This window comes from Crocuta crocuta, unplaced genomic scaffold (genome assembly GCF_008692635.1).
Source record: "Crocuta crocuta isolate KB4526 unplaced genomic scaffold, BGI_CrCroc_1.0 scaffold143, whole genome shotgun sequence".
Taxonomy (NCBI): Eukaryota; Metazoa; Chordata; class Mammalia; order Carnivora; family Hyaenidae; genus Crocuta; species Crocuta crocuta.
The window spans coordinates 6,178,078-6,188,416 of record NW_027529175.1 but is presented as its reverse complement, the minus strand read 5'-3'; the positions used below and the strand labels follow the sequence as shown (position 1 = coordinate 6,188,416).

At 59.6% G+C, this 10,339-nt stretch overlaps 1 protein-coding gene across 1 annotated transcript in view; it reads left to right on the top strand.

The window, feature by feature from the left end:
* The window catches only part of CERK (ceramide kinase), a 20,496-nt gene extending 10,157 nt beyond the window's left edge, over window positions 1-10,339 (top strand). Inside the window, exons 5-11 of the mRNA XM_077757902.1 lie at window positions 2,965-3,039; window positions 3,169-3,321; window positions 5,060-5,165; window positions 5,891-5,967; window positions 6,628-6,833; window positions 8,163-8,371; window positions 10,158-10,339. Of these exons, the coding sequence (XP_077614028.1) occupies window positions 2,965-3,039; window positions 3,169-3,321; window positions 5,060-5,165; window positions 5,891-5,967; window positions 6,628-6,833; window positions 8,163-8,371; window positions 10,158-10,230 (899 nt within the window). The 3' untranslated portion in view covers window positions 10,231-10,339. The remainder of the gene's footprint in view (window positions 1-2,964; window positions 3,040-3,168; window positions 3,322-5,059; window positions 5,166-5,890; window positions 5,968-6,627; window positions 6,834-8,162; window positions 8,372-10,157) is intronic.

Here is a 10,339-nt window from a genome sequence, read left to right as displayed (position 1 = left end):
CTTTCCGCTGGAGTATTTGGAGGTATTAGCGAGTCCACAGGGAGAGCCAGCCCTCCAGCCGGCGCCCTCCGTCACTGTCCCTGTGCTGCGCGGTGGAGCCCCGGTGGGGGGGTGGGGGGGACACGGCCCAGTCTGGGGAGTTGACGCCAGAACCACGTCCTGACGCCCGAGCTGAGCCAGACCTTGCGTTTCCAGCTGGACGCTGGGCCTTCCTCTCCGCTAAAGCCCAGGCCACGCAGGTGCTTGAGGGGGTGACTGGGGAGTTCGGTCAGACCCGAGGGCTGAGCTGTTGAAGGGACGCTGACGGAAAGCTAGAGGGACAAGTGGTGTGGGGACGAGTGAGGTCCCTCCAGCCGCGCCAGGCCGGCCTCTTCGAAGCCAGTGTGTCTCGTCCGCCTGTGCTCGTGCGTTCTCTCCGCGGACTTCCCGGCCCAGCTGCGGCCCAGGAGCGAGCGAGGCCGGGTGCATGGGTTCGGGGACGCGGACCGTGGGTGAATAACGAAGAGAGCAGAGCAGGGGTGGGGGCCCTTGCACACGGGGGTCTGGGAGGCCTTCCGGGGTGAAGAGTGGTGAGAGCAGCCCAGGGTCTGGGCAGGAGGGGCCTGGCTGCGGGTGTGCCGTCATCAGAAAGCGGGACCTCGGGGGAGAAAGGGGCAGGTAGCAGGTGCCGGCAGAGGGGCGGCGGCCCCATGAAGGATCCTGGGTACGAGGGAAGCTGAGTGATAACCTCCTTTGAAAATCTGACTTTTTAGTAAAACAGTCCCTGAAACCCATCAAAAGCTCCGTTCACCTGCCACATGCTTTGCCCAAAGGACCCAGGTGTCCCTGAGAGAGAACGTGCGTCCCGTCAGTCCCGGGCGATGGCAGGATCTAGAATTAAGTCCTGGAACGCAAGCACCGCTCCGTCCGTCTTACACCTGGGTAGAAGGTCGAACTCTGACTCCAGAAGTGGGGCCACACCCCAGCCCGGCCCAGGACGCCTGACCCGAAGGGCCGGTCGCCTCACCTGCCCCACCCACGCCTCTCAAGACGAGACGCCTCTGGATGCTTGGGAAGCATGGGCCCCTCTTCATTGTGGCTCTGGAAGGCATCCCTGCACTCGCAGACCTTCCAGCCCCGTGAGGGTCCTTCTTGAGACCCTGAGCTCCCCTGTGGGGACCCCCGTGTGGGGCGGCCCCAGGGCAGAGGGCCCCACTGACCATGCACGTTCCATCCCTGCAGATGCAGGCCAGTGCGGGGGTCCCATCGGCTCTGGTGGTGAAGGATGGCTTCCCAGGAAAGTGAACAGGGCCCTCGGCACACAAGGGGAGCAGGTGGGCTCTGCGGACGTTCCGGAAAGTTCTGAGGAACGGAAGGACTACCTCAGGGCATGGTTCAAATTAATTAGCTAGCTCTTCTGGAGTTTGCTCTCTCGGAAACATTTATGTTATCCAAGTACTTATTCAAGTACCCTTCATCCTGACAATGAGTGAGGGCCGGGAGAGTCTGAGACCATGTGGTGTTTCGTGGATTCTGTCGATACGAATTTTTAATATTTTCAGATTAGTCATTCTTGTACTTTTAAATCTTTATTTAAAAATGTGCACTTGGCCCATTTTTGGAATGAGGTATCACCGAAGCCTTTAGATGAAGGTTGATAAAAAAGAAAAATCCGTGTATGAAAGATATATGTGTGTTTATACAACTTACCAACATCCAGCAGCCACAGGTCAGTTTAGGTTAAATAATTAAGAGCCTCCACTCGGATCACAAACCGGACCAGATTCTGTTACTCGAAGAGACACCAGAGGGTGCTTGCAATCCGACACATCTGTCAGGAACCTGGAACTTTCCGGGTGCATCAAGGGACTTGTAGATTGGCCGGGGGCGGAGCCTCTGGGCCCTGCTGGCGGGTCCCTCCCTGGCGGGTCTCGGTCTGTGCCGGGTGAGGTCTCTGGGGCAGTACCGTGCCAGTCCGGCTCCTGTCACCGCTGGGTTCGCAGGAAACTTGTGCCAGGCTTGTGCAGCCCCCTGCTGAGTCAGGATCCCGGGAGAGTGGGGTTCAGGAGCCTGTTACAAATAAGCGCCCCAGCTGGGAACGGTGGCCTGGATCATGGCCCAGTTAGAACTGGGGCAGACACCCTGGGGGGTCCAGCCACTAGCCGGGTGCCCCGAGGGCACGCCGAGGTCACCCCAGTGTGCAGGCAAGCACGTCCGTGTGAAGCGTGTGCTCGCCGTGGCCAGCGAGGTCCCCCTGTCTGTCAGGTGACAGCCGTCGTGCCCATGACCCAGGGATGGGTCACGGTGCCTTCTGTGTGCTGGTGTTGGGGCGCAGGCATCCGCGGGGCTTTTTCTAGGGGCTTCCCGAGTCGTGCTGGCTCTGCGTATGCTTTCCCGCTGGTGGTGCCTCTGTGCGGGGCAGTTCTCTGGGTCTCGTGGCCGCCGGTGTGTGCGGGGGGGACATACACACCCTGGGGCACTGAGCTACACGCCCGGCCGCCACAGCCGCCCACAGTTCTCTGGGGCTCTGCTCCTGGGGACGGGGTTCAGGAGCGGCTCTGGGGGTCCTGTGAGAGGATAGTGGGTCCTGCTGAAGGCCGGTCTTGGTGTTTCCTTCTTTCTTTCTTCTTTTTTTTAAATGTTTGTTTATTCTTGAGAGAGACAGTATGAGTGGGGGAGGGGCAGAGAGAGGAGACACAGAATCCGAAGCAGCTCCAGGCTCCGAGCTGTCAGCACAGAGCCCGACGCGGGGCTCGAACTCACAGGCAGCGAGATCATGACCTGAGCTGAAGACCCGACACTCAACCGACTGAGCCCCCCAGGCGCCCCCGATCTCAGTGCTTCTGACGAATCAGTCTCAGTATTTGCAGCGTTCATTTTATAGCTGAATTGTGTTCGGTCCTTATTTCCGCATCTACTCGGGGGTCAAGAGGCGGCCGCTCAGCTAGATGATGTGAAGGGCCTTCTTTCTCCCTCCTGCTGCAGGGTCCACGGATTGTGTGTGTTTTTCCACAGTCGGCACGAATGATGCGGAGACGTCAGCTCTGCACATCATCGTGGGTAGGTCCCTGTCTGTGCACGCGGCAGGCCCCTGGGCCGCACTGGGGTGCTTCCATGCCCTCGCGGTGCCGTCCAGGGTGGAGGAGGCGGTGTGGGACTGGAAAGGGGCCCGCCGTGTCTCTCCCGCAGGGGACTCGCTGCCCATGGACGTGTCCGCGGTTCATCACAACAGCACACTGCTGCGGTACTCGGTGTCCCTGCTGGGCTACGGCTTCTACGGGGACATCATCAAGGACAGCGAGAAGAAGCGGTGGATGGGCCTCGTCAGATACGACTTTTCAGGTAACCCCGTGCTTTTACACGCGTCTGCAAAGCGCACGGTCGGAGCGGTGGCCCTGCTCGTGACGGGCTCCGGGGCACCAGCAGTGCAGGCCAGACGCCCCGGGGACCGCGGCCCGCTTCTCCTGCTGCGGCTCACAGGGCTGCACGACGTCATCGCGGACAGCGCAGAGCCCTGACCATCCGCTGACCTCAGGCACCTGCGGACACACCTGGAAAGGAGTGTGAACGGGAGCGGCGTCTGGAGGGGGCACGCCTGCCGCCCAGATGAGCCCCTTGGTGGTGTCTGACGACTGTCACTCACCCGGTCACTGCCCTTTCCAGTTTGCTTTTGGGTCAGTCTGTAGTAAGTTAAGGTGAAGGATCGCAAGTATTAAAATCTGACCCTTTTCTCGTGAGAGAAGCGGATAGTAACGTGCTGGGCTAGAGGCCTTGCAAAGCCCTGTTTAAATTAAAACTACAGTGTGGCTTTGCAGTGAAAACGTTAGAAACCAAGTAACGCATCTAACCGAACTGCAGTTAGGAACAGGAATGAGGGAATTAGAAAGAATCTCAGTAAGATTGGCACCACCTTCCTGATTACGCACTGTTGAGCTGGGCACTCGCTCCCCGAGCCCGTGGGCCTCGCTCTGGCCCACGGTCACTTCTCCGCTAGGACGCGAGGTGTGTCCCGTCTGCGTCTCCGTCCCCACCTGGAACCCGCCGCACAGTCTGGAGATGCTGGGCGGTTGTTCGCGAGCCAGAGAGGTGACATTGTAGGGCCGGTGGGACTGCTCGTGCGTCGTCTAGGACGGGCAGAGACGGGGCAGTGCCATCGGGAGAGGGGCGCCCTGCGGGTCGAGCGGTCAGCCCCTTCCCTCTACCAGGAGCCGAGTTGGAGGGTCTTCCCCGGGGGAGGTGTGGAGGGAGGAAGGTGGACGCCAGGGGCCACTGGGAAGTGGTTTCTCCGCAGGGCAGGTAGTTCCTGAGTGGCCCCTGGGTGCCCAGCCACACACCCGGTGCCAGTAGAGCAGGCGGGAGGCCGGGCGGGGATGGGTTCAGTGGCGCCGCATGTGACCACAGCCAGCACCGGCCCGGCATCCGGCTCGGGGGAGTGGTGCCACTGCTACGTTTGCAGGACGCACACGGTCCCCAGTGGCCCAGGGCACCCTCAGACCCCACTCCCGTGTCCTGCCGGGCTTTCTCCAGTCAGCTGGTTGGGCCCGTGCCATGCACGCTGGGGTAGGCTTGAGGCCGGCCAGGCCCGCTCAGAGCGGATGGCACACCAGGGTCCTCCAGACGGGCCGGACCAGTCCTTGGCGGTGCAGACAACTGTCGGAGTTCTTCCAGACGCCAGACTGGTCCTGGGCGACCTGGGGCGGCAGAGCCGGGGAGACGTGGGGGCGTCACCAACAGTCTGCAAGGAGCAGATCCGGCTGTGGTGGCCCTGCCCTTTGACGCGCCCCTGCCGCGTCGGGAGGCCATCTGCAAATGTCGGGGGCAGCCAGGAGGAGTCACTGGTGGCAGAGACGTGCACCGTCAAAGGCAGCCCTGGTGACCCGGCACCCAGCATGGCCGGATCCCTTAGCGCTGCAATAACATGGGTCTCGGGATGCACTGTGTCCTGAACAGGTGCAGCTGGGGAGCACGGGGGAGGGGTGCTGTTTCCCAGAACAGGTGTAGCTGTTGGTCTCATGGCCAGAAAATGACACTGGGCTGCTTTACTTTGTGGTGTCAGCTTTACTTTGTGCTCCGTCCGCAGGTTTGAAGACCTTCCTCTCGCATCACTGCTACGAAGGGACGGTGTCTTTCCTGCCAGCGCGACACACAGTGGGGTCTCCCAGGGACAGAAAACCCTGCCGTGCAGGGTAAGCACGTTCTTCCGTGTGTTTCTATTGCAGATGGCGTGAAATAAAGCCGGGCTGACTGGGGGTGTGCTTTTATCAGGGACACGTGCTTTCTAAGTGTAGACGGGAGACCGTGGTTCTGGGGTGCCCGGTGACGGCGTGGCTCAGTGCACGGCTTCCAGGCCCACAGGCTCCCGAGCTCCTTTCCTTCTTCAATGAAGAATTTGAGGCCATAAATCACAACAGTTAGAGGTAGACTCGCTAAGCTGAGCTGAGGCGCTGATCTCACCAGTGTGAACACACACCGTTGCACATGGAGCCCAGCGGCGCCCAGGACCACAGATGCCAGTGCAGAGTGACCACCGAGTCCCGAGTTGTCTGCTTTCCTGTTACCAACGGGGAAAATACCATTATGTTATCTGTGCTGTGGGTTCCGCACCTGCTTATCCTTCACCCCACCCACCACTCCGCTGACCGTGGGGCCACGCCACACTGGCTCTGGGCACCACGGCCTCAGGATGGTCTGTGTACGTGCTTACACGCTTTCGAGAAGGACATGTGTGCACGTGTGAGTTTTAAAAGATCTAACTCGGGAGATTTCAAATTCACGAGCAAAGGGAGTACTTTGAGCCAAGGATTTGGTTAGAGCGTGCTGTCGCATGAGAAGAATTGCAGTGTTTTATGTGTACGGAGAGTGCACTCCGTTGTCACATCTGGGTACCTAAGGTGACGTCCTTATCTTTCAGATGCTTCGTGTGCAGGCAGAGCAAGCAGCAGCTGGAGGACGAGCAGAAGAAGTCGCTGTACGGCTTGGAGAACACGGGTAATGACCCGAAACAGCCTCACCGTCACTGCCGTGTGTGTTAGAGTAGAAGTAGCGGGATCTTTGAGGGCACTGCGTCTTCCTGCTGCCCGTCTTTCCCGCTGTCGGTGTGGCAGGGCGCGTCCCTCTCTCCCGGGCTCCGGGCAGCGACAGGTGGCTGCTGCTCGCCAGCCGTGGGGACAGAGTTCGCGGAAACGCCACCCTCCTGTTCTCCAGGACGCTCTGGACGGGGGGCAGCGAGAGGCTCTGTCAAGGGCTTATACTCTCGTCTGCGGGCTTTGCCAGGCACTGGGAAGGGGGTGGGCACAGCAGCATTCCAGAAACTTCTCTGCAGACACTGAAATTAGAGTTTTATTTAATTTTCGTAAGTCACAAAATACTTGATTTCTTTAAACTGTTGATCGAGGTGAAAATTATTCTCGGCTGACACAGAGTCAGGCGGCGGGCCAGGCTCGGTGACCCCTGTTCTGAGTTGTCCAAACAGCCCACGTGAGGGCCAGTGAAACAGCCCTGCCTCTTCGGAGGCCACCCTCCGGGCACAGCAGCTGGTACAGGTGTTCATGCTGGTGCCGAGGGGTCCGTCGCACGGGGGTTTGTGGTTGGTGCCGGGGCGCCCACCCCGTCTTTAACGTGCGTCTGCAATGCCTCTTTCTGCTTCAGAGGAGGTGGAAGAGTGGAAAGTCATCTGCGGGAAGTTCCTGGCCATCAACGCCACAAACATGTCCTGTGCTTGTCCCCGGAGTCCCCAGGGCCTGTCCCCGGCTGCCCACCTGGGGGACGGGTCCTCTGACCTCATCCTTATCCGGAAATGCTCCCGGTTCAACTTCCTGAGGTTTCTTGTCAGGCACACCAACCAGTACGACCAGGTGAGTAGGGAGCTTGCTCTGCCCCATCCCAGTTGGTGGGCAGTGTCTACGCGGGCAGTGTCCGTGCGGGCAGTGTCTATGCAGACAGTGTCCATGCAGGCAGTGTCTGTGCGGGCAGTGTTCATGTGGGCAGTATCCATGCAGGCAGTGTCTATGCGGGCAGTGTCCATGCAGGCAGTGTCTATGCAGGCAGTGTCTATGCGGGCAGTGTCCATGCGGGCAGTGTCTATGCAGGTAGTGTCCATGCGGGCAGTGTCTATGCGGGCAGTGTCCATGCAGGCAGTGTCTATGCAGGTAGTGTCCTTGTGGGCAGTGTCTATGTGGGCAGTGTGCATGCGGGCAGTGTCTATGCAGGTAGTATCCATGCGGGCAGTGTCTATGCGGGCAGTGTCCATGCAGGCAGTGTCCATGCAGGTAGTGTCCACGTGGGCAGTGTCTATGCGGGTAGTGTCCATGCGGGCAGTATCTATGCGGGTAGTGTCCATGCGGGCAGTGTCTATGCGGGCAGTGTCCATGCGGGCAGTGTCCATGCGGGCAGTGTCCATGCGGGCAGTATCTATGCGGGCAGTGTCCATGCGGGCAGTGTCCATGCGGGTAGTGTCCATGCGGGCAGTGTCTATGCGGGCAGTGTCCATGCGGGCAGTGTCCATGCAGGTAGTGTCCATGTGGGCAGTGTCCTTGTGGGCAGTGTCTATGCGGGCAGTATCCATGCGGGCAGTGTCCATGCGGGCAGTGTCTATGCGGGTAGTGTCCATGCGGGCAGTGTCTATGCGGGTAGTGTCCATGCGGGCAGTATCTATGCGGGCAGTGTCCATGCAGGCAGTGTCTATGCAGGTAGTGTCTATGCGGGCAACCCTGACCACTGTGCATTAAGGAATCCACGGCTGAATCCCAGGGAACAAGGTCAGGTCTCTGGTCTGAGCTTCACGCGTCCGAAGCCCCTAGTGGTGGCTCCTCCTCCTGAGAGCTCGTTGAGACACAAGCCTCCTTCCGGCAAACCTTCCCGAAGCCGCCGGCAGCCTCGTAGTTAATACAACGGAAGACCCGACCCTAACGAGACAGATGTGGAAATGTGGGTTAGTCTCTGATGCTAGTAGGATTGTTTTCCTTTTTTACATGGAATTTCAGGTCTAGCATAATAGTGTTTTTATGTGGCTTATAAGACAGTGCTTGTTAAAAAGATGAAGAATTCGACAAGTTACCACCAGGGAACTACCTGGATCTTGAGAAAGCGTGGTCGCTGTGGACGCGCGGGCTGCGGGCACGGAAGGGGCTGCCTCCCCGGCGCAGCACCTGCCAGAACGCCAGCCCTTCCGTGTCTCTCTGCAGTTTGACTTCGAGTTTGTCGAAGTTTATCGCGTCAGGAAGTTCCAGTTCATGTCGAAGCACGTGGAGGACGAAGACAGCGACCTCAAGGAGAGGGGCAAGACGCGCTTCGGGCAGATCTGCAGCGACCGCCCCCCGTGCTGCTGCCCCGTAGCCAGCAGCTCCTGGAACTGCGACGGGGAGATCCTGAGCAGCTCCGCCATCGAGGTCCGGTGAGTGACGGCCCGAGGGTGCCTCCGGGGGCCCCGTGACCCGAAGCGTGAGGGTGCGGTGTAAACGCACACGTGTGTCCATGTATCTGGCGTCTGAGGCCCCGCCAGCAGCCTCTGGGGAAGATGCGGGTGTGTGGCATCATCCCAGGATCGCCCGAGCCCCCCACCCCCACCCCCGCGCCATGTCGCCATCTTTCTCTTCTACTCCTGGAGCCCCAGCAGTGACTTCTGTCCCTTTGCTCAGGCATTTTCTCTCTGTTCTCCTAAGTGATGACACTCACAAGCCAGCCGCCTTCACGGGGTCCACAGGACCCCCCCCAGCCTCAGGGAGCCCCATCTGTAGTCGGCGCTGGACTCCGGCTCGCAGCCTCCGGGGGATGGTGCCAGGCCTGCTCCTCTGGCCGCTGGCCCGTGGGCAGGGGTTCCTCTGCAGACCCGAGGGGGTCTGCCATCTGATGACACGTTACCCAGAGAAGCATGAGTGCAGAGAAAGTTCTGTCCCCACACAGTAAAAGGAGTAGTTTTTAAGCTCAGGCTGTTGAATGAGGTGAGGGTCCTGTGCTGTCGGGGCGATCCCAGCTTATTTACGGAGGCCAGGCCATAGGCTCCTTGACCACGGAGTGTGGACCATGTGGGAAGCAACACGGAGGGGCCTGCAGCCCCCACCCACACCCTCACCTCGGATAAGGTGTACATCACTGTGTGTACCCGCTTCAAATGGTTTCTTGGCCCAGGGGCCACGGGCCCCGCGCACGGCGTCGAGCCACCTGCGTTAGCACCTGGCCAGGCCCCTGGGAGAGGCGGCCTCAGCCTCATGGAGCCAACGTCTGCTCACAACTGTCCCTGTGGGCACCTCGCGGTCAGTGTGGCCGCGACGGCCTGGCTCAGACCCCAGGACACAGGGTAGGGACAGGACCCCGGTGAAGCCGGCCAGGACAGTCCTATGCACGGGGATTGAGCTTTTGTAAACACATTTTACAAGTTACAGAAATTATTTTTAATGCTGGCTTAGGGATTTACTAAAAAAAAAAAAAAAAGATACTTTGAAAATTACGAACAGCATTCTTTTGTGAAATCTATGCTACATATCTTGATAAATATCACCATGCCCTGACCAGCAGGTGACTTAGTTATAGCGCTTTTATTATGGATCATCTTTAAATAATTTATTTTAGTTTATTTATTTGTTTTTGAGAGAGAGAGAATCTCCAGCAGTTTCCACACCCATCAGCACGGAGCCTGACGTGAGGCTCCAGCCCACGACCTGTGAGACCACAGCCTGAGACCAGGAGTCGGGTGTTTCACCGACTGAGCCGCCCGGGCGGCCCTGCTACTGTCTCAGGGGAGGCTGTGATATCATTAATAAATTGGGAAGGAGGCACTGGCGGTGGGGACCGGACCGCCACGCTGACCGCTGAGCCCCTCTGGCTCTCATCCCGGTGCTGGTGGAAGGCAGGGGTCTCCAGGGCACCCTGGCCCCTCCCCAGCCCCCGGGGCTCTGGCTGGTATGGGGCCCACTGTCTTGGGAGATTGAACCTCCCGCACATCCTGCACGAGGGGGGGCCGCCCTGCACAGACCCTTCCCCGCGGTCCCGGAAGCTCAGGGAGGGGTCCCCCGGGGGGGGGTGTCGCTCCGCTAGAGTGGGGTCTGCCGGCCCCTGACCTGTCCCCTCGGGGTGGGGCCCAGAGACGGCCAGGATGAGTCCCCCACCTCCACCCTTGACCAGCTGTGGGGCCAGGGGCCAGGGGGACACCGGGGGTGACAGGGGACCCTCTGTCTCCGCAGGGTCCACTGCCAGCTGGTCCGCCTCTTTGCACGGGGGATCGAGGAGAAGCCTAAGGAAGAAGCACACGGCTGAGATGCCGTCACTCACCCCTGCCTCGCTGTGCTTGGGAACCGTGAACGTTATTTAAGAGAATTATTGCAGACCAATTACGTTGATATACACATTTAAATTTAGAAATTTA